The sequence below is a fragment of the Panthera leo genome, chromosome C1 (assembly GCF_018350215.1).
Source record: "Panthera leo isolate Ple1 chromosome C1, P.leo_Ple1_pat1.1, whole genome shotgun sequence".
NCBI lineage: Eukaryota > Metazoa > Chordata > Mammalia > Carnivora > Felidae > Panthera > Panthera leo.
Window position 1 is genome coordinate 50,273,865 of NC_056686.1, and position 24,013 is coordinate 50,297,877.

A 24,013-nucleotide genomic window follows, 5' to 3' on the forward strand; every position below is an offset into this window, starting at 1 on the left:
TTTTCTGTTAACAGAAATGTTCTTGATGAAACTATGTATTTGTATTTACTATAGGACACATGACATTTATTTATATGTACTCCGATTATAATTAGAGTCAAGTCACTAATGTATTTGGGAGGAGGTGTGTGTGAAAGATCCCAATAAGACATCTATCTATATGTTGTATCAGTTTACCAGTTTACAGTATTTTTAGACCTTCTGATTATCATGGGGAATTTAGAACTGTTGGCAAAAAAGCTCTTCACTTTTAAGATGCATATTTTAATACTTTAGTGCTGCCTAAACACATTGTGGTTTAATAAAGCAAAATGTACTCTATCAAAGCACATAAAATGCCAAGTGATATAAAAATCAATTTTTTTAATATAATAAGGCATTCGGGAACAGATTAAAAGAAAAATACTTTGAGCATTATGTAAGAACATTAAATTCCATATTTAGGCAGTATGATTTAAGATTACTGAAATAGATTGTTCATTTTTGCTGGCATATTTCTATGCCAGATAACCCTCTCTGTTATTAGAACTTTTCTTTGGAATATTACTGAATTATGATTTGCTGATTCTAAATAATGCATAATTGGGGAGATATTTTTATCAAGAAATATCAATACTGTAAGATTCTAGAAGCTTATATTATTGGTTAATATAAGGATATATAAAACAAATTTTAGGTACTACCTCAATTTTTCTTCCCCCGTATATCCTTATTACCTACCATATGGTAAATGATAAATATTTGCAGAATATTTTAAACTGAATAAAGAGAGTGCATGTGTGTGTATGTGGGGGAGGGGCAGAAAGAGAGGGAGAGAGAGAATCCCTCTGACAGTGCAGAGCCCAATGCAAGGCTCAAACCCACAAACCATGAGATCATGACCTGAGCAGAAATCAAAAGTCTGACGCTCAACTGACAGAGCCACGCAGGCACCTCTAGGTTAGCCAAAATTAACTGGAACTAAATGAACACATCCAACGAAATTTATTGTTTACCATTTTGATCATTAGCATTTAGTTTAGAAAACACCTTTCAGATGTAGTGTTAGATATTCAGGTACATTTCCATTATCATTGGAGCTATATGTATTTGCATTATTACATAAGATATTAAAATGGTCATGCTTACCCTCTTAAATGACATTATCTGCAAGCTTTATATTTCGAATATTGCCCATGTTAAAGCAGAGAAGTGTTTCAGAAATAAAAACCAAACCAAACTTCAGTAAAGGATAGAAAGAAAAGTTTGATAGTCCTTAAGAATTTAACCTCTAGTTAACAGAAGAATTCTTTTAGCAGTTCTGAGCTTTACACTTAAAAATAGTTCCAAATATGGAAAATTTCTTTCTTCACCACATTCCTGTAGGTATGACATGTAGCATACTTTGGTTTTTTGAAATTTATTTTTATTTATAAAATTCTAGGGGCACCTGGGTGACTCAATCAGTTAAGCATTGGACTCTTAATTTCGGCTCAGATCGTAGTCTCACAGTTGTCAGATTGAGCCCCATGTGGGCTCTGTGCTGGGCATGGAGGCTGCTGCTTAGAATTCTCTCCTCTCTCTTTCTGTCCCACCCTTGCTTATGCTCGCTCTAGCGTGCACGCTCTCTGTCTCTTTCTCTCTCTATCTCTCAGGAAAAAAAACGCTTACATATAAATGCCAATGAGGGGTACCTGCCTGGGTGGCTCAGTCGGTTAAGTGTCTGACTCTCGATTTCAGCTCAGAGCATAATCTCACAGTTGATGAGTTCGAGCCCTGTATTGGGCTCTACGCTCACTGTGTGGTACCTGCTTGGGATTCTCTCTCTCCCTCCCTGCTCCCCCCTCCCCCCACCCCACTCTGCTGCTCTCCCACTTGTGTATTCTCTCTCTCTCTCTCTTTCTCTCTCTGTTTCTCTCAAAATAAACTTAAAAAATAAAATAAAATTCTAGGTTTTTCCCCCATCTTCCTCATAATCATCGTTACATATACAGACATTTCTCTACAAATTATATAAAGTAATTTTGCTGCAAAAGAAGTGTTAGATACTCCTTTTGCCTTTGTGCTTCTCAGAGAACTGATGGAAAAATATTTCATTTTTGAAATGCTACTTTGATTCATATTAAAGTGCTCAGCTTATTTACTTCTGTAGCTAACCCTTGGGAGAAAAAACATTCAATCTTGAACTGAACTTTTTTCTTAAGTCCATTTACTTACAGCTGTATTTGGCACGTTTTCACCATTTGTCAGTGGTATGTAGAACTATTAAACACTATGACATTTAGATGACACATAAACACAATTTAAAATTTGGTTTGGGGCAAGTTAATTAATTGGTTATATTGTCTCTTGTTGTAATCAGGTAATAAATTCTAAAGTTCAAACATTTTTTGCAAGGCCAGGTGAAGGTGTAGCAAAAGTCATGAAAGGCCATGTTCCTGGCTATTATTGTATTTAATATATTCTGTATGAATTTATTAGGTAGCTGAATAGGACCAATGCAAACCCACCCCCATCCCATTCTCCCTCTTAGTACATTTAGAATAAGAATACCGTAGAAACATTTTGGCCACCAGAGGAAAGTTTTAGGACAGTGGGAGAGCTTCCCGGTGGTAAAGGACTGCATTAGCAATATTGAAGAGATTGAAAATTTACTTTGCAATAGTAATTTCTCACCAGTTTTTCTCTAGAATAGTAAGAACTTTCTCAAGAACCTGACTAAATGATATACAGCATCTGTTGTACTGGTACTTACGCAATTTCTTCATCTATAAAATGGGGATAATGTCTAGCTCAAAGGATTGGTGTGGATTAAGTAAATTAATGTGTAAAGAAGTGGGAAATGTTAACATTACGATGGGTATATGAATATCGATAATCATCCAACTTAGAAAATAAACTACAGAAGTCTTGATATTGTCCTTTAATATATAGCCGTACTACAATATATTTGTACTGTCAATTTTTAGCCATCTATTTAGGAAAATTAATAAGTAGATGCCTTTGTTTAGTGAAGTCTAAATTTAATTGTAAAATTATATTCTAAAATGCAGCCAACTCTTGATAAACCATATGTGAATTATCCAATTGTGGATTATTGGCCAGCAATTTGCTTTTTACATAAATTGAACTGAACCTTAGGAAAAGATGAGCGAGCAGATAAAGGATGCTGAATTGGCCATGGAACTATGGGGTGGCTTCCTGGATAGGTGAAAGTCTGGAAATGCAAAGTGGAAATACATTTTCATGAAAGCCATTTAAAACAGATTGGGACAAAGCAAAAGGAGATAGTGACAGGGAAGACATCGTAAATGTGATTCAGGTGGTAAGCCTCCTCATTAGATTTTAAGATAAAGTGATACTAGCTTTATTGGCTGGGATTTGAATGGAGGTAGGATATTTATTAGTTTCAAATATTTCTAGGCACTACTCCATGTAGTGGCTAGTTAAAATCCTGTCCTATATGTGTACCATGTTAGAAGGGTCATTTGTCACTATAATATTATATCTTGTAAGATAGTGCCATGGAAAACAGTGATGTGCCTAATTTATCAAGAACATGAATATAATGGCTTAACTGTATACTCTGTTTCTAAGCAACATAAAACTTCAGAAATTTTTTATAATTTTTTATGGTATAATTTCTTGCCAGTTTCTAGATGTGGTTTACATATTGTGCTCGAGTTATCTTTGTCTCAATCGCGTAATGTCTTTATTCCTTGGAATCGTACTAATACTCATACTAATCCTAATATTAATACAACTAAAACTAATACAAATCCAGTAATAATCGCTAACGTTTACTGAGTGTTTACTGTTTGCTGGGCATTGTTCTGATTGTTTTACGTACGTATTCCTTGCAAGAACCCTATGGACTAGGTGCTATTATTATTTCTTTTTTTAATGTTTTATTTATTTTTGAGAGAGAGAAAGAGACAGAGCATGAGTAGTGGAGGTGAAAAGAGAGGGAGACACAGAATCTGAAGCAGGCTCCAGGGTTTGAGCTGTCAGCACAGAGCCCAATGCTGGACTCAAACCCACAAACCATGAGATCATGACCTGAACTGAAGTCAGACGCCTAACCAACTGAGCCATCCAGATGTCCCATGACTTTTTTTTTTTAATGTTTATTTATTTTTGAGAGAGAGAGAGAGAGAGCATGAGCAGGGGAGGGGCAGAGAGGGAAGGAGACACAGAATCTGAAGCAGGCTCCAGGCTCTGAGCTGTCAGTACAGAGCCCGACACGGGGCTTGAACTCATGAACCATGAGATCGTGACCTGAGCCTAAGTTGGATGCTCAACTGACTGAGCCACCAAGGTGCCCCAAGAGTAGGTGCTATTATCCTCATTTTTGAAGTGAGGAACCTGAGGCACAGAGAGGTTACATAACTAGTCCAAGTTCATACAGCTAGTATGTGGCAGAACTAGAATTTGAACTCAAGCAGTTGGCTCCCAGAATCTATGCTTTTAGCTACCATATTATGCTGTTCCTTTCATGATGCATGCATTTTATTACAGGAGATCTTTGTACTAAATTTATTACAGCAGATCTTCCTGTTTTTCCAGCTTGCAAAAAAATTTCATATCTTAAAGACAAGTTGCTAGATAGTATTCTCATTTTTAATGCTTATCTGGAAGTTTCGTAAGTATTAAAAATTAATATAGTGTCCTCATACACATTTTCTAAGAGCTAGTGTTTATTGTTTCCAATGAAAATAATTACAAATTTAAGTATCCTAAATTAGTGCTACTAATTTGTTGTGGGCTAGTGTTCAATAATGAAGCAATTATTAGTAGTATGAGTCTGTAATTTTTAATTTCTACCAAAAATCTTGAAATAAATTTAGAATCATGTGGATTTCACCTTAGGTTGACCTTATGTATTAAAGACGGCAAGTGGATATTTTCTGGTGTTTTGATTTATGTTGAACTTCGAATAACCCCTCATGATTATAATTCACTGGAAATGTTTGACATTAGCCAATTTTTGAACATTAGCCATGATATTGCCATTCTTAGTACTTTTGAATTTCAGTGATTTAGAAGGTAAAATTTATTAACCAATAATTCTCCTTCCTCCCACATCCCAGTCCTCGTTTCTCTCCCCTCCTGATATGGACAGACTCAATTTTTGCCAAAGCCGATATTTTTAAAAGACTTTGGGTTTATCTCAGACTCTAAGATAGATAAAAATAGAAAGCATAATAGCACAGCCATTGAGAGGTGATTCACACATAAATACTGTTAGCAATATTTTAAAAAGTTGTTTGAAAGACCAAAGACGAATGATGATTTGTTAAAAATAATAGTGAAAATATTCCTCTGTATAAAAAAAAGATTAATTTTTCTTAACAGAAGAAATGGGTTATAAAGCCCAAAGAGTATGAATATGAATGACTATAGTATTGCTGAGTCTTGGATATGGTATGGCTTAGTGTTTGTTAGAAAAACTTAGTATGTAGTTTTTGCCTGACTTTTTCCTAACTCCATTAGATGAATTCTCTTTAAAAGATTTAAAAAGTTATAGGAAGAGATTGTGTAAATTTCATGTATTTGGCATTAAATTGGCTTTATTCTAAATTTTTTTAATGTTTATTATTTATTTTTGAAAGAGAGAGACCGAATGTGAGAAGGGGAGGGGGAGAGAAAGGAGACACAGAATCCTAAGTAGGCTCCAGGCTCTGAGCTGTCAGCACAGAGCCTGACGCAGGGCTCGAACTTACCGTGAGATCATAACCTGGGCCAAAGTTGAACACTCCATTGACTGCGCCACTCAGGTGCCCCTAAATTGGCTTTTTTCTTATATGTGCAACAGAATGACTTCCTCTGAACGTAAGGAATGTTTTTAAAATAAGTGATACATACATATGGCATAAAAATTCAAAGTACATAAAGGTATCCTGTGAAAAGTAAGTCTACCTCTGACCATAGTCCCTTCACTTCTCCTAGATAAAAACTCCTGTTTTTCTTGTCTCTTTTCAGAGATATATTATACATACAAAGTAATAAAAGTAGTAGTTTAAAAAAAATTTTTTTTACATATAAATGGAGTATGTCAAACATACTTTAAGCACATTGTGTTTTATCTCAGTTACATGTTCTTTCATTTTGGTATTTATAGATCTATGTAATTCTTTTTAATAACCACATAGTATATTATTATTGATGTATAGTAATTTATTTAACCAATCTCCTGTACCTATTTAGTGGGCATTTCAAATGTAGCTATAGTGGATATCCTTGTCATACTCTTTTGTAAAAAGGTGGGGATGATTCTTAGGATGAATTCCTAGAATTGCTCATCAAAAGAGCACATATCTTTTAAATTTTGGTACATTTTTACTAAATTGCTTGCATATAACCATTTGTGAGACTCCTATGTATTTAGACTACTTAAAATTGATGCCTTCTTATGTAGTGTCATTTCTTTAATTAGATAATTCTCTGGAAAACAAAGTCTTAGCAGGTGCCTAATTCATGAATTTGCTAATGATTTTCCATGCTATGGACAGATTAATAAGTGATAGCAATGTATAACTATTCATTTTGTTTCGACTTTATATTGGCAGTAATTAATTGTTGTATTTACTTTAAAAAATTTTAATGTTTATTTATTTTTGAGAGAGAAACAACGTGAGTGGGAGAGGGGCAGAAAGAGAGAGAGACACACACACACACACACACACACACACACACACACACACACACACACACAGAATCCAAAGCAGGCTTCAGGCTCTGAGCTGTCAGCATGGAGCCTGACCTGGGGCTTGAACTCACGAACTGTGAGATCATGACATGAGCTCCGGTCGGACGCTTAACTGACTGAGCCATCCAGGCATCCCGGCAGTAATTAATTTATTGGTTTTTGAAGCTAAGGGCATAAATGGTTTATATTCATACAATGCTGCTAGTGCCCAAAAGTCTATTCCTATTTCTTCTATCAGTTTTAATCTTGTTTATGAGAAAACTTGAGTTTATAAAGAGAAGCAATTAAGGATTTTAATTTTTGCTATTTTAGGTGAATGCTGTTAAGAATACATAGTGTTCACTAACTTGTGGAAGTCCAGTATCTTTGTGTTCTTATTAGGCGATTAGTTCATAGACTTTAAGATATAGAATTAGATAGGTATCAACATAATTTTAACATATAATACAGCCTATGTTAGTAATATTAAAAAGCCAATTACAAACCTACACTAATTCCAGAATCTAAGACACGGAGGATATACTATATAGCTACACTTTCATGCTCAAGGGATCTCATAACATGGACACCAATATCTTGTTGATTTTTTCTTTTGTTGCTTATGTCTTTTTTTTTTTAAAGGAGTTCTTTGGGTTTACTTCACCCAGGTAGGATTAAGACAGTAAGACTGAGAAAAATGCCATCAATCTGCTACTAATGGTCGTATACATGTTCTCATAAATATATCCTCCTATAGCTTGCTGTTGAACAAACCACACATCTGCATTTAAAGGTCACTTTTGCTTAATGGAACTTGGGACTGATAAAGGCTATTCTGTGCTCATCCCTGATTCCTGTCCACATTTATTTTTATTAACATCAAAGTACTGTAAGCTTCAGTGCCAACTGGGGTGAAGATTTCTTTTCACAGAGGATTTGCTCCCTTTCCCTCTATGGGAAAGTTCTGTATCCTTTAAATCATTTTAAGCTGCTTCATTTGAAAAATAATTCTTAGTAGTGTGTTCATGGAGTGGATTGATTGTGGCTAGTGGGGAAATTCTCTCATGGCTTAAAGATTGCTTTTCAAGCCTGCGAAGTGGGTGAATGAAGGGAGCTCACTCCTGGTGTGTGGAGTTTGTACTGTGCTCAGGATGATGACTGACTTCCAAAAACCACAGTTCAGCAAGACTAAAGGCATCAGGAGACCAGAAGCCACTTAATAAGAGATCAAAGAGGCTGTGTGTATATCAGCTTGAAATCCAGATAGTACAGATCAAAAGCTTGCCTTAGCGAGGCAGCTGCAGGGGGATGAAGTTAGCAGGAGGCCCCAAAGATCTTAAGTCAGGCCTGATGTTGAACTTTACGGGAATTTCATGGCTCCTCTGGAATACGAATTTGGCAAAAAAAAAAAAAAAAAAAAAAATCCCATTGTGTCTAATGGTGGGGAGAGAGAATAGAGGGCAGGGAGCAAATGCTCATCAGCTGGTTGGTGCTTTCTAATAGGGTGGCTCCCCTTTTAACAAATGTTTCTGCTTTGTAGTAGAAGGCAATGCTGAGGAGGAGGAGATCCTGTAAATGGTATATTTGTCGTATTACCTTTCATGAGTATTTCACAAATAGCCGAAGTGTTTATGAAACAACCACAGAGAGCTGATTTACTGCAAAACCTGGTAATTACATCTATCTTGTGAAATGCTGAACATATTCCAGGAAGTTAGTGGATATCAGTCTAGCTATGTATCTGTTTCCCATGTAATTAAAAGCAGAATAATAACTCAAGAAACAATGTTGGTCTAAAGAAGAAAATCGTTCTTCAGAGCTATTTCATGCCCCGTCTTCCCCTGCCTCTGTGTGTGGGTGTCTTGTAGAAGTCCTCACTTGGTTGTGATGTCAGCTTCGAGAGCCATGGCAGTAGGTGACCGTCATAGCCCTTCCTAGAGCAGAAAGAGTGAATCAAAAACACCAACAGGTATTGAGAATCTGTTTTCCCAAGGCATGGTGATTTGTACTGCTCTGCCCTGTGTGTGGGTGTCATTTGGAGCCAGGCAGTGATCCAGAGAAGCCATGCTATTCCCAGTGAGGGCTGGGAAGTGTGCTGCCTCCTTCTGGTACCAAAGGCCTAATTTGTTAATGACGCATGAAAGGGGATTGGCTGCCTGATCTTTACATACCATTTTCTAGGGCTCAGGTTTCCCTTTCAGCTGTTCCCTTCGTATTTTACTTTAGTCAGATGTTACATTCACCCGTATGCCACTGTGAACACATAGGATGGTTAACAGCACTAGCTTAGGAGTCAGGACCAGGATTTTCATTCTGGCTGTGACTCCCTAGGACTTTGGACAGGCTTGTTAGTCTTCCTTATTCTCAGTTTACTAAAATAATGATCTCTAAGATAGAAATCATATTTGCCTTATAAAGTTATAAATATTAAATAAAAGATGTATATAAATGCCCACACTTTCTAGGCATAAAATAATGTTACCAGTTACTGAAAAATGATGACGATTCTAAAACATAGAATCTGAGCACACAGTGACTATACCTGTTACTCATTGTCTCCCTCAAAAAAAAAAATTATTGTTCAGGGGCACCCGAGTGGCCCAGTTGGTTAAGTGGCTGACTTTGGCTCAGGTCATGATCTCACTGCTCGTGAGTTCAAGCCCCGCAAGCCCCATGTCAGAATCTGCTATGAGCGCAGAGCCTGCTTCAGATCCTCTGTCTCCCTCTCTCTGTCCCTTCCCTGCTCTCACATGCGTGCTCGCTCTCTTTCTTTCAAAAATAAATAAACATTTAAAAAAAGTGTCCATTTAGTATGACCTAGTATGGGGTATATAAAGATGAAAAGAGATATTAAAGAACTTTAACAAATATATATTGAGTATCTTCTATGGCAGGCACTGTTCTAGACAGGAAGAAGATAGTAGTGAACAAAGTAAATCATAGACTCCGTGTCCTCATGGAATTTAAATTCAATCGGGAGTAGACAGTCAGTGGATAAATAAACATATGTTAAATATAATAAAGGGAACAGACTTGAGAACAACTCTGTGTAATACATTATGGTTTTAGCAGTGCTGGAAGTAAGACTAAGACTCTGTGATGATTGTTTTTTAGGATTCAGAGGGGCCTCACAGGGAACTGAGGTATGCCTTGTAGACAAACAGGTTGTGGACACTCCAGGCACAGGAATTTCCTGTCCTAGAATTGATTACTTGGTCCTTATTTCAAGTCTTTTTTTCTTTAGTATCTGTTAACTATCTAAATTTGTGAGTTTTATTCCTTTTAATGAAAAATCCTTTGAGAAACTTTGTGTTCTCATATTTTATATGAAAAACAGGACTCACATTTCACATGGTAAAAATAGCAATTATGAATTATGTACTGCTTACTCTGTGTTGCACATTAAGGCCTCGATATACACATAAACTGATTTAATCATCCCTACCACCCCATGAGGTAGGTCCTGTAATCATCTTCATTTTATGACTTAGGAAAATGGCAAGAGGTTAAGGAATTTGCTCAGGATCACCCAATTAGTGGGTGGAGCTGGGCTCCTAAGTCTGTGCTCTAGTAGTGTGATAGGAACAACATTGATTCTTCATGACTGTGGTTTAACACAATGATGAAAGACAAAAAAATTTCCAGTTGTCTTTCCAGAGAAAAATACTTACTACAATTCCAAAAGGTTTACTTGAGATCATTTCTGAACCTTGCGGTCCCTCGCCTCTACTCTTACCACCTGGCCTGTGCTTTTGAGACCTGGCTGCTTTCTTACCACCAGAGAGTGCAAACTATGTGTGTTGCATCCTAGATTTTCCAGCAGGACTCTGTGGCCTTTTTTCCTGAACAGTTTCATAGTTGGCAAAGTTTTATTCTGCACGTTGCATGCTACATACTACAGAGTATTGGTTGCCCTTTCAAGGATTAAAAAAAAATCACAGAATTTTTTCTCAAGAGTGAATGGCATCCTGTGTCCTTGCTATGGCTATGCTTGTCAGCATACCTCCCAGCCTGGAGACGGCTCCTGTCTTTCAGTGTCTGCTTCAAGAGAGAAGGAGGGCTGAGGATGCTGTGCTGCTCTGAGCTTCTCTTCTGATGCAGAGATCTTCGTAACCTGGAGAGTGTAGGGTCAGCTCTTTATTTCCGTGTGTTACCACATAAGCATCATATCACAAATAGTTCAGTAGTTGATAGAACTGTTGGTTTAAATCACACATGCTCAGTTGAATTTAGAAGACTGTAAACTCAGTGATAATTGTTAACTCCTCAATCTCCTATTTCCTACTGACTTCTCCATCATCATCTTCACAGTGATAACCATAGAATAGGATTAGCGCTTATGAAGTGCTTGTTGTGGACTTATAAAGTCCCTTATGTGACCTGTGTCATTTAATGCTTTGCACAACTCTATGAAATCTGTACTGTTGTTCTTCCCAGTTACAGACGAGAAACCCAAGTCTCAGCTAGTATTTCTAAATGCTTAAGCTGAGAATGATTTGTATGGAAAATGAAAATAAATTCCAAAATTAACATTAGAAAAGCTTTTACAAATTTTATGTGTCTATACTTGCCCTGCATCATAGTAGCTTTCAATTTCTGTAGTTTTTTCCTTGGATGATATTGCAATATTTATTTATAAATTCATTTTCTACTTAGAAAATTTTTTGTAAAATAGACATATCATAAAATTTACCATCTTAACCATTTTTAAGTGTGCAGTTCCATAATGTGAAGTATATTCACATTTCATCCAATGGCATTTTTTTTTCAACTACTGTAATTTTAATAGAGGGTATGAGTCTGTACTTGAGTACTACTGTCTGCCTAGTGGACTTTCCAGACAAATGAGGGGACTTACAGATAAAGAACATTTGTGTGGCTGATTTTGTTTTATTTTCCTTAAAACCAGCAAAAGTCCTGGGCCAGGAGTGAATGGGAAACAATTACAGCATGACAGAAAATTTTCAGTAGATGAAACCTTCAAGCAACAGATCTAATATCCAAGGAAAATATCTAATCAGAGACTAGAGGGGGATAAAAGAAAGCGATAGTCTTCAAGAAGCAATTTCCATGGGACTCCTGGTTGAACCATTTAAATTATTATAGGGCTTAAAATAGACTTGAAGTACCAAGCTATGCAGAATAAAATTATGTGCAAGCTTCTGTATTTTTTTTCCTGTTTGCAATATATTTTGAATTTTTAGCAAGTTTCTCTGTCCAGTTCTCTTTCATTGCACTTTTAATTGCCTCACATGCTGTGCTTACTGTGCTGCTCAGGGACTGTTCGGTTCTATGTATGATGCATGGAAAAATCTATTCTTAATGCCTAATGGTATTTAGGAAGTAATAAGACACAAGAAGCCAGGAACCATATCAGTTTAATCTATCTTGAGTGCACTGAATGTATTTTGTGGGTACTTTGAACACGATGGTGTTGCGGTAATTGGTACGATTAGTGTGATACTTGGCTATATTATAAAATAGTTAAAAATGGGATTAAATTCTAATAAGGTAGCTTGCCCATTATTCATCAAATCATTTATTTATTGCCTTACATTCACTATAAATACATTTATTTCTCTTTCCTAAAAGTAAATGCTTAGCTTGTTGGTCAAATCAGAAGCTCTTTTAGTATAATTAATTACATCCCACTATCTTAAACCAGAACTATGTTAGTGATTTTAATTCAGGTAATAGTCCCTGACATGTCTTTGTTGCAATCTAAAAATCGCAAAGGGAAAAACATAAGTTGTTTTAAGATTCAACTTATTAAAAAAAAAAAGGCACATGTCATAAACATTTTGTCATATGTTTCGTTTTGATGGTACAATATCCAGGAAGTTAGATCTTATGTAGTCAGTGGCCTTTTTATGAGTTCTTAAAAGACCCCACTAACTGAAATTATACCATATTTGTGACCAGAGTGTACATCTTTTTCATTACTGAAGCTGTGTTTTGAATTAACTTCCATCATTCCCTACTTTTTACAGTGGTTTTCTGAATGTTTTGGTAGAAATTAATGACAAATTTGACTCAAGATACTCTGTCAAATTTAGTTACAGGATTTTGGAGTTGGGGAAACAGATCCTAACTGTCATGTATCCAGTGTTCTCATTTTACAATTGAAGAAACTGACTCAGAGAAATGAACTTCTGAAACTATACACAGCCAGGCTGGCACCAAGCTGGGGCTCAAAACTTGTCCCCTGACCTCTAATCCACACCCATCCTACCACTAGTGGATTGAATAGCTGTCTTCCTTGTCTTTCTCTCCTATGTATATTTTCTCCTTAAAAAAAAAAAAAACAAAAAACTTTGGATTCCTGTTTCCTGATTGACATTGCTCACAATGGAAATTTTAATTCATGCCAGCTGTACCTCAGCTTCTGCAGATCACTGTTTTTTTTTTTTCCTGTGTGTGTGTGTAAAATAAACTTTCCTTTGCCTTTTTTTATACCATTTGCTTCTTCTGCCTACCTCCAGGATGGAGAAGTTAGTGGTCTCCCTTTTAAATTTAATGGTTTCTTTCAGTGTTCTCCATTTTAGTAACTTCCTTGAGATCGTTGAAAATCTACTTATTTACGTTTTAACTTAATACTCTTTTGAGATCAAAGATGTTTTTTTAATGTTTCTTTTATTTACCTTGAAAGAGAAAGTGTGATCAGGGGAGGGGCAGAGAAAAAGAGAACCTCTAGCAGGTTCTGCACCATCAATGCAGAGCCCAATATGGGGCTCGATCTCATGAACAGAGAGATCATGACCTGAGCCGAAATCAAGAGCTGGATGCTTAACCAACTGAACCACCCAGGTGCCCCTAATACTCTTTAGTTCAAATAATAATGGCCACATTTAAGAGTATGCTCTTCAAGAAACAAATATTTGCTGCTTGCTACTTTTATAGTTTTCTCTCAGTTGAACATTACTGATTTGGAACAATTCTCTGATCAAATATTTCATAGCTACCTATTTCATGTTATCCAGAAATTATGTAGATTCTTTAAAATTATCTTTGAAATATACTTCCTCACACTGATCTGAGTATTTGTGGAGTTAGGCTCAATAGCCTAATTCTGTGATAATGTATACCAAGACATTGAATTCATTGATTAGGATATCTGTTCATTTGTAGAGCACTTTCTATTTCATAATTATTTAGGTTGTACTCCTAGTCTTTTTTTTTTTTTTAATCATTTCATTTTGATGAAGGACTCCAGTAATATGGGAGAGCAGTTATTTTGGTGTGGTGAGCTGTACAGCAGCAAAGAGCTTTAATAATTAAACTACTTAGAGTAATTAAATGTAGGATTAAGACTATATGACTTAACCATATTTCCTCTCATGAGTTTACATAGGCCAATTTTATATTTTAATATACTGTACTCAGTTAACAGTGTCAAAATTATCAAAGGTAAAGCAATTTATACACATTTTGAAAATTATTGAAGTGTAGTTGACATACAGTGTTATGTTAGTTTCAGGTGTACAATAGAGTGATTTGCCAATTCTGTATATTATTTATTGCTCATCATGATAATCGTAGTCACCATCTGACTCCATACAACAATATTACTGACTGAATATATTCCCTATGCTGTACTTTTTGTTTTTGTGACGTATTTGTTTTATAACTAACTGGAAGTTTGTACCTCTTAATCCCCTTCACCTATTTCACTGATCTTCCTTCCTACCTCCCATCTGGCAACCACAAGTTCTCTGTATTTGACAGCCTGTTTGTTTAATTTGTTTTTTAGATTCTACCTATAAGTGAAATCATATGGCATCTGTCTTTCTGTGTCTCACTTATTTCACTTAGCATAATGCCATCCATGTTGTTGAAAATGGCAAGGTTTCATTCTGTTTAATGGCTGAGTAATATTCCACTGTATATATGTACCACATTTGCTTTATTCATTCATTTATTGATGGACACTTGAGTTGCTTCCATATGTTGGCTGTTGTAAATCCCGGCAATGGGATTAGGGTATTTATTTTTAATTTTTTGAGGAACCTCCATACTGTTTTCCACAGTGGTTGCACCAATTTATATTCCCACCAACAGTGCATGAGGGTTTCCTTTTCTCTACATCCTTGCCAACACTTGTCACTTCTCATCTTTTCGATACTAGTCATTCTGACCAGGGTAGGATGATATTTCATTGTAGCTTTGATTTTCATTTGCCTAGTTATTAGTGATATTGAGCATCTTTTCCTGTGTCTGCTGGCCATCTGTATATGTTTTTTAGGAAAATGTTCAGGTCCTCTATCCATTTTTTAGTCAGTTTCTTTTTGGTGTTGAGTTGTGTAAGTTACATATTTTGGATATTAACCCCTTATCAGATATATCATTTGCAAACACTTTCTCCCATTTGCTAGGTTGCCTTTTGTTTTGTTGATTATTTTTTTTGCTGTGCTGAAGTTTTTCATTCTGGTGTAGTCCCAATAGTTTGTTTTTAGTTTTGCTTTCTCTTGCCTGAGGAGATATACCCATAAATACGTTGGTAACGCTGATGTTTAAGAGATTACTGCCTGTGTTTTAAGAGTTTTATGGTTTTGGGTCTCACATTTAGATTTAATCCCTTTTAAATTTATTTTGTGTATGGTGTAAGAAAGCAGTCCTTTCATAGAACATGTAACTGTCCAGTTTTCCCAGCACCATTTATTGAAAAGACCATCTTTTCCCAATTGTATATTCTTGAAGCTTTTGTCTAGATTAATTGGCCATATAAGCATGGGTGTATTTCTGGGCTCTCTATCCTGTTCCATTGATCTATTCTATGGCATTCTATTCAATGCCATTCTACTATAAAAATTCATATTCCATTTCCTTAATGCTTTTAAAAGTTAGGGTGTTAAATATAGAATTAAAAAATAATCATTTGGGGCACCTGGGTGGCGCAGTCGGTTAAGCGTCCGACTTCAGCCAGGTCACGATCTCGCGGTCTGTGAGTTCGAGCCCCGCGTCGGGCTCTGGGCTGATGGCTCAGAGCCTGGAGCCTGTTTCCGATTCTGTGTCTCCCTCTCTCTCTGTCCCTCCCCCGTTCATGCTCTGTCTCTCTCTGTCCCAAAAATAAATAAACGTTGAAAAAAAAAAATTAAAAAAAAAATAATCAAAAAGTTGTTCTTTATTTTGAATTCATGTAGTAAGGTCATTGTTTACACCTTGATATCTATTTTTCTGCATTGGAGTAATACTACAAAGCATATACATGTTAAATGTCAGAATAGTCCAGGGTATACGTCTCATGTTCCTCTTTAAAAAAATACCTCTTACTGATGCACTGGCCAATTTTATTAAATGTGACCACTTTTCTTGTTTATTTCTTCTCTCTAACATTCCCTGCTCCATGCCTTTCCAGTGAGCTTGCCGTCGCTGCTTGCTTGTATTGGTAGTTTTGCTTATGTGACAGCTTCATGGCTAGAGCTCCCCACATCTTCAGGTTGATAGCCGTCTCTCACAGAGCCTACATTTCAACTGAGCCACCATTCTGCCCCAGGTGATGCCCCTGCACCTTGCCTTATCTTATGTGAACTCTGATCTCTTTGATCTGTGGGAAGGTACACAAATATTCATATACTACATTTTATAGACATTGTAGAAACTTGGAATCCTATCCATTTGGGCATAATTATTGTCACATGTATGTATCCCTTCATGTAAAGGTGTCTTCAGGTCACCAAATGAATGGATTCTTGAGAAAGTAGGTATAAATTAAAATTTGGCAAACAAATACATGTTTTATTTGTACATGGCAGCCAAGCTCTACATTCTGTGCTAACTTCATCAACTAGGTACTGATATATAAACCTGTAGTGGCCAAGTGTCATACGTAAGGGCCTCAGTTTACACACTTTGGCAAGGTAATAAATATATCTTCTATCAATTTCCCTTCTTTCAGTACTAATTCGTTTGGCAAGTACTTGAAGGTAGGGAAGCTGCATCACTTAGTGGCTAAGAGTGTAAACCCTGGAACTTTACCAGCTGGTTTAAATTCTGCCTCTGCCATTTCTCAACTGTGCGCCTTGGGTACTTTTTCTCTGTCTTAGTTTTCTCATCCTGAAAGTAGGGATAATAATGGTACTTACCTCATGGTGGTGTGAAGGTTAATAAATGAATTCTAGTAAGATTCCTAGAACATTCCTGGCATAGCAAATAGTAAGTGCTAACCATTGTTTTTCCTATTCATATATGACGGGATGTGGCCTTTGCCTTTGACTTAACAGTCCAGTGAGGAGAGAGAAGGTAAATAGTTTGCCATTCAATATTTCAACTACTATTCAGTACCTTCCATATGGCATTCACTTTAGTAGGTCCTGGAAATAAAGCAGCTAATAAGTAAACACACCCTCACTCTCATGAAGCTTATTTTTAATAGATAAGACAGTTAAAATAATTTCTGAAAAATGCCAGAAGTGTTATAATAGAGAAAATGCAAGGTGCCATGGATACATCTAACAAGCAGGAGACCCAACTTATTTTAAGAGATATGGGACAATAAGGAAAACTATATTATGACAAATGCTGTATGGAAGTCCTCTTCTAGAATTAGGGGATCACAAGAGGAGAAAGTCAGGGAAGGCTTTCCATTGGTGGAAACACTTGAGTGGACTCTGATGGTGAAAAGGTAGATAAGTGGCAGTGGAGCAGGGAAAGTATTCCTGGCAGATGGAATGGTTTGTCGGATGTCAGGCAACGTATCAAAGCATTTCACAGTCGCTGGATTTCAGTAGTTCTGTATCTTTGGGACGATGTGCGAAGCAAATGGAAACGGGCAGTCTCACGTGTAGGGAGAGCGATAGGAGCCTAGACTCCTCTGCACATCTGAAGGAATTGCTCTCACAAGCAGTTAAGACATGGTCCGAAGGCAACTGGGTGTCACTGAAGTGTTTCAAATAGAGAAGAAATTATGACCACATTTTAAATTTAATTTTTATTTATTTTTTAAAATATTTATGTTTGAGGGGGAGAGAGAGCAAGAGCAAGTGAGGAAGGGAGGGGCAGAGAGAGGAGGACAGAGGATCCAGAGCAGGCTCCGCATTGACAGCAGACAGCCCCATGCAGGACTCCAACTCACAAACTGCAAGATCACGACCTGAGCCGCAGCCAGATGCTAACCAACTGACCACCCAGGCGCCCCTCATCACATTTTTATTGTTAAAGATCATTCTTTTATTTCTGTGGAAAATAAACTGATGGGAGCAAGAGTGGAGACAGTGAGACAAACAGTTGCAGAGGCAAGAAATAATGAGAAGCTGAACCAACTTAGTTGTGGCGGAAATGGAGAGAAAGGGTCAGGTAGAAAAGATAGAAGTTCAAATTGACATGCCTTAGCTAGCAACTCAGTGGAGGGGTTAGGGGAGAGGGATTAAGTGAGTGCTTGGGTAAATGGTAATGCGAGTCAGGGATTATGGGAGGAGAGAAGTCTGTCAACTTGGATTTCCCCCAACATGGAAACATCCTGTGTTTATAACATCAAACATTAGCATCACTTCAAGAAACCTCAAAAATTCTTATGTGCACTTTTCTTCAGGCAGGCACAGTGATTGTATGCACTTATGAGACCGGGTATTTGGATTCTCGGGATTTCATTGCTAAATAGTGAGAAGAATTCAAGTCAGATCTCCTGTCTTGGTCTGGCATTCTGAGGGAAGTTAGCTGTCCTTAACTGATTGTCAGAGTTTGCTAATATTTTTAAGAGCTGTAGGGGACAAATTTCATAAATGGTTAAGTTGAAGCAAGCATATGGAATACTGTTATAATGTGTATAATAATATAAGGCTTTTGAAGAAAGAAGAACCAAATCCTTCAGAAGAGAGTAGTTGTCATAGTAAAAGATGCTGTTTCTTGTGTTCTGTGATTGGTCTTTAGTGCCCTCTATTGACTGCTTAGTCTAAAACAATGTCTTGATTTTGGAAGACCATGTTCCTTGCAGTGTTATTTACCAAAATAGGAAGAATCAGAGGTTTTAAAATTATGATAAATGGTCATAAGAACTGATGGGAACTTAAAAAAATTTTACATGGGGTCTCAAAGTTGGGTAGAGGTCTTTAGAAACAACCGTTATAACATTTTGTTTGCTACAACATGAGTATGATACTGTGGGCTAGATTTTTCAGAATACAGACCTTTCTGATGATGAGTAGCCTAAATCGGGCTGGTTTTTAAGCATTTTTAATGCAGCGAAGCCTCAAGGACAGCAGTCACCCCAGTAGGCAGTAGCAGCTGCTGTTTTTCCATAGGGCGGCTGCTGCATGTGATGCCCCATGAAAGGAAATGACTGTTACTCATTAAAGCAACTTCATTCGGCTACATAGGAAATCACACAGTTAGAAAAGTCATCACAGAAAATGAAATAGTGATTATGCATAATGGGGCATCTTCAGAAATGGATGGCTTTTCTTTTTTTTTTTTTTTTTTTTTAAATGACAAAGACACTGCCATTGGGTTCACTCCTCCAGGAAAAGCAGTGGTAGATTGGACTTAGTGTTCAGAATAACTAGAGGTCTAAGCCTGAATAAATTTTAGTAAGGAAGCATACCTGGTACTAGCTTGAGGTCTAAAGAAGACTGCGCTTTGTATAAATGAATGCTCACCACGACTTTTCTGTAATAAGGCAAATGTGTTAATCATTCTATTTCTATGATTTCCTGGTTAATCTTTCTTTCAAATGTTTCTGATTATCATTTCAGCTGGTTGCATTTTGAAAACCTGTTCACCCAGTTGAGGTTAAAAATAGTACTTTCTGATTTGGTGTTCTATGACTCTGCAAGAGATTGCTCACGCCAACCTAGTGAAATCACTTATTTGCTTTTGGTATATTTTACTGTTGCAGTTTTCCCTAAGAAAGTTTAGTAATTATTAAAATGAAGTAATGCTAGCTGCTTTCTGGGCATTTCATGAGAGGAATATGCTATTATGTAGTTTCCCTTCCCCCCTAATAAAAAAGCCTTTCATCATAAACTGACATCCTAAATGAAGGACATAATTGTACAGCTTATTTATTAGTGTGTCAGACTTAAAATGTAATGGTTTCATATTTCAGAATGAAAAGTGTGTTGTGATTCATGGTTGCCGGTGACAAAACAGACAGCTCTTTTATATCCGCACTGATTGCCTGCTGATATACCACTGTACTTTTTTTTTTTTTTGTTCTTTTCTCTTCTCTTCCTATGCAATAGCTCCCTCTACTTGAAAATATTGGTGTAATTATAGTTTAGCACTATGTACTTTATTAGTGAGTACTCATGACTATTTTTACTTTCAGTCCTTTTCCTATATATGAGGTGTTCTACATCAGGGCATGTTAGAAATTTACCAAGAGTATCTTGACCTTGGAGCAGAAAAGCAAGGTTAAGGAGGGTAATGACAGTTATGTTTGAAGGCATTTTTTCAAGGAATTAGCTGTGTGGCTTTTGTTGATTTAAACATGATATATTTGGTTAAAATTCCATATAGTACTTGAAAATGAACTCTGATGTCCAAAGCACAGAGGTATGGAAAACTGGATCAGAACACTTCAAAAGAACCATCAGTCATATCAAACTGACAAAGCCTGGAACTTGGCAAATTCTCACTTTGCTAATTCCTGAGCCTTCTGATTCTAACACAAAACATGACAGTTTCTCTTGTATTTGTCAGGAAGGGTTCAACAGTAGTAGAATCTCATGTTACTACATCTTGACTTTATGGAATAGTATGTGCATTATGAAACTGTAGAAACAAAATAGACAAGTGTCATGATTGGGATTTATTTTTTCTCTGTAGTACCATTATTTTAAAGTGGGGCAAGTGGCAGAGCCTGATGGTCTAGAGTAAGAACCTAGGAGCCAGACTGGCTGAGTTTGAATCCTAGCTCTGCTACTTACCACGTGGGTAATCTTGGCAAGTTTCCTGAACTTTCTGAGCCTTAGTTTCCTCATCTGTAAAAACAGAGACAAGTGTTAGTGTAAAGCACTTTGAATAGAGCCTGGCACATAGTAAGTGTTGTATATGAGTGTCCGATAAAATAAAAAAATAATGGACTATAAACTGGTTATTAACCAAATGTATTTATTGAATGTCAACATTATCTTTAGTGCTGCTTAATAAAAAGAAAAATGGGGCCTTCCCAGTAGATGGGAGAGATTTTCACCTTGGTTTTGTTGACAAAGTGACGCTCATTTTCTTATATCAGAATAGTTCTCACCTAGGGGTCCCTATATCATGTTATAGATTATAAATTATAATTATGTTATTTTTAATTTTTTTTAACATTTATTTATTTTTGAAAGACAGGGAACACACAGAGGAGGGGCAGAGAGAGAGGGAGACACAGAATCTGAATCGGCTCCAGGTTCTGAGCTGTCAGCACAGAGCCCGATGCGGGGCTCGAACTCACAAGCTGTGAGACCATAACCTGGGCTGAAGTCGGATGCCTAACTGATTGAGCCACCCAGGCGCCCCATAACTATGTTATTTTCAAAATACTTTTGTCATGCAGTTGGATATTCCATGGATTCCATGTCTGTTTTGAACTTCGTTGATTTAACAGGAGGATTTTATACTGGTGCAATACATAAAAATGAAGTATCATTTACCATAGTACACTTCTCTTAAAGCCTATTTATTGCCCAAGAGCAGACTTGTCTTTAGTCTATAATATGGACGCTTGAGGATGTCAGAGAATCTTACTCAACTGTCCATAGATTTGTGGTCCAACAAAATATCAGTTTTCAAAAGTTTAAAGAAGAAATTTGTATGTATTGAACCCTCAGATATGTAACTGAAATTGTTAGGACTATGTTTCCACCTTGATAGAAGCTGATATTTGTGTGGATGTATAGAACAATATTTTAACAGAAGAATTTGGAAGACTATCACCAGAATGCTGGACACTTATAATAAATAGTCAAATGAGAATCATGAATACATGTATTTTCAGAAATGCACTCATTGTTTCTTCTTTACTTGATCCTTTAGGACCCTTTGGATCCCACACGATCAGTGATTGTGATCCGTTCCCTGGTGGCAGATGGTGTTGCAGAAAGAACAGGAGAACTCTTACCTGGAGACCGCCTGGTTTCAGTCAACGAATACTCTTTGGAGAACACCACACTTGCTGAAGCCGTGGAAGTGTTGAAAGCCGTACCACCAGGCATTGTACGCCTTGGCATCTGTAAGCCCTTGGTGGTGAGTGTTCAATTGTGTTACTATAGGAAGTGATAATAGTGTAATAGTTGAGAACATGGTTTTGGAGACAGATGCACCTGCTTTCAAATCCCTGTTCCACTGCTTACTCTCTGTGTATCCTAGGACAAATTTCTTATGTCCTTGACTTAAAAAATTAGCAACATAATGTCTACCTCGTAAGATTTGGGGGGACTAAAGATTATGTTCATTAAGTGCTTAGCACATTACATAAATAGTAGCTGCTAACGTTACTAGTCCTCCTACCACTTTTACTATTATTTTTAGCTTTATGCTTTTAGCACAGATCTGTAAGTTCTCATCACATTCCTTATGATATAAATTAAAATCTGTGCATTTTAACTTTTCACTTGGGAATGATGTTGAGATGTCATGATAAATTGAAATCCAAGTAACTATATCGTTTTAACATACAGATTTGAGATTTTAATCCACTTTTCTGCCCATCAAAGTGCCTCATAACCCCTAGGATCTAGAAGTCTATGTGGCCAAGTCATCTTTAAGTGCTCTTTCTGCATAATCTTCTTTTTGGGTGGCGGGCATATGGAGCCCAACATGGGGCTTGAACTCACGATCCTGAGATCAAGACTTGAGCTGAGATCAAGAGTTGGATGCTTAACCAACTGAGTCACCCAGGCACCCCTTTTTGTTTAATCTTTTTTTTTTTTATGTTTATTTTTATTTTGAGAGAGAGACAGACAGACAGAGACAGTGTGTGAGCGGGGGAGGGGTAGAGAGAGAGGGAGACACAGAGTCTGAAGCAACCTCCAGGCTCCGAGCTGTCAGCACAGAGCCTGATGTGGGCTTGAACTCCACAAGCCACAAGATCATGACCTGAGCTGAAGTTGGATGCTCAACCAACTGAGCCACGCAGGCACCCCACTTACTGTTTAATCTTTCGTATGGGGTCAGATTAGTGTTTATGACTGAGGGCCACATTACAGTTAGGGTGCTTTTGAGGTTCCCCAATTAACAAAATACTTCAAGATAATTTTCAAGCAGTATGAAAATATTATTGAGTGCTTACCATATGTCAGTATATTAAACCCTTTATATGCATTAACTAATTTAATGCTCTTGGCAACTTGAAGAGGTCGTTCTTATTACCCTCATTAGAGATGAGCCTATCAAGACACAGAGAATTGAGCATCTTATCCATAGTGATGTAACTAGTAAGAGACAGAGTATAAACTCAGCAAGGTGGCCTCAGACCCTGCACTGTTAGCCACAGTGCTATATATTTAACTTGTTGCTACCTTGGTTTGCATAGCTTGTCTGAAACAGACAGATCGTCTTCATAGAGTGCCAGGACTGGATTTTAAGAAACCTGGACTCTGTTTCTAGCTTTCTTATGAGTTAGCCTAGTGGGTTTCACCTCAAAGATATGTAATATATTTAATCACCTGGGAGGTGGTTAAAATGCAGTTTTCCAGGTCCTACCCTCAGAGATTTTCTTCTAGTCATTGTGATGGCTATTTAGGGATCTGCCTTTTCAGTGAATCACCCATGTAATTCTGACGCCGAATTTCACACTTTGAGAAACATCATACTAGGAATTTGATGATAGGTACACCACTCTTCTTCCCTGAGCCTATTTTTTCATTTCTGAAAAGACTGAACAATCCTAGAGAACTCCTAATATCTTTAAGAAATACATCGATATACTACATGAGTATGTTAACATACTACATGTGTCCATAAGTATAGGTAGATACAGATATGTTCATATATAGATATAGATTCCTGTATTTATGTACTGGGGAACCTCATGACCTTCATGAATTTCCCATAAAGATGCCGGTATATTATACTATCCAGCACTCCAAATACTTCAAAATGGAGTATAGCACACAGCTAATCAAGTTCTCGACTTTGTATTGCATATTTGCTGTTTGTTGCCGTAGCCAACACCATGAGATGCCTGGTTTGATTTCTGGACAAATTAAGTTGGTGGGGGGGAGGAGTGTGATATTTTTATGTGGGCTCTCATCTTCTTGGTATTCTCATTGTGGGGGGGGGGGGAATTTCATATAGATTTTACCCGATGATTATTTGTCTAGTTGTTTGGGCTGCCAGAGGAATTCCCAAACTATTTATGTCCTAGAGGACTTGGACGGCGTGACTTTACTGTGAAGCAGTTTAAGGGAAGTGTCAGGTATAAAA

The 24,013-nt window shown here is 37.0% G+C and overlaps 1 protein-coding gene across 1 annotated transcript in view; it reads left to right on the plus strand.

The window, feature by feature from the left end:
• The window catches only part of PATJ (PATJ crumbs cell polarity complex component), a 363,753-nt gene that overhangs the window by 80,387 nt on the left and 259,353 nt on the right, over positions 1-24,013 (plus strand). The window contains exon 19 of the mRNA XM_042951928.1: positions 21,623-21,832. Coding sequence (XP_042807862.1) covers positions 21,623-21,832 — 210 coding nt within the window. The remainder of the gene's footprint in view (positions 1-21,622; positions 21,833-24,013) is intronic.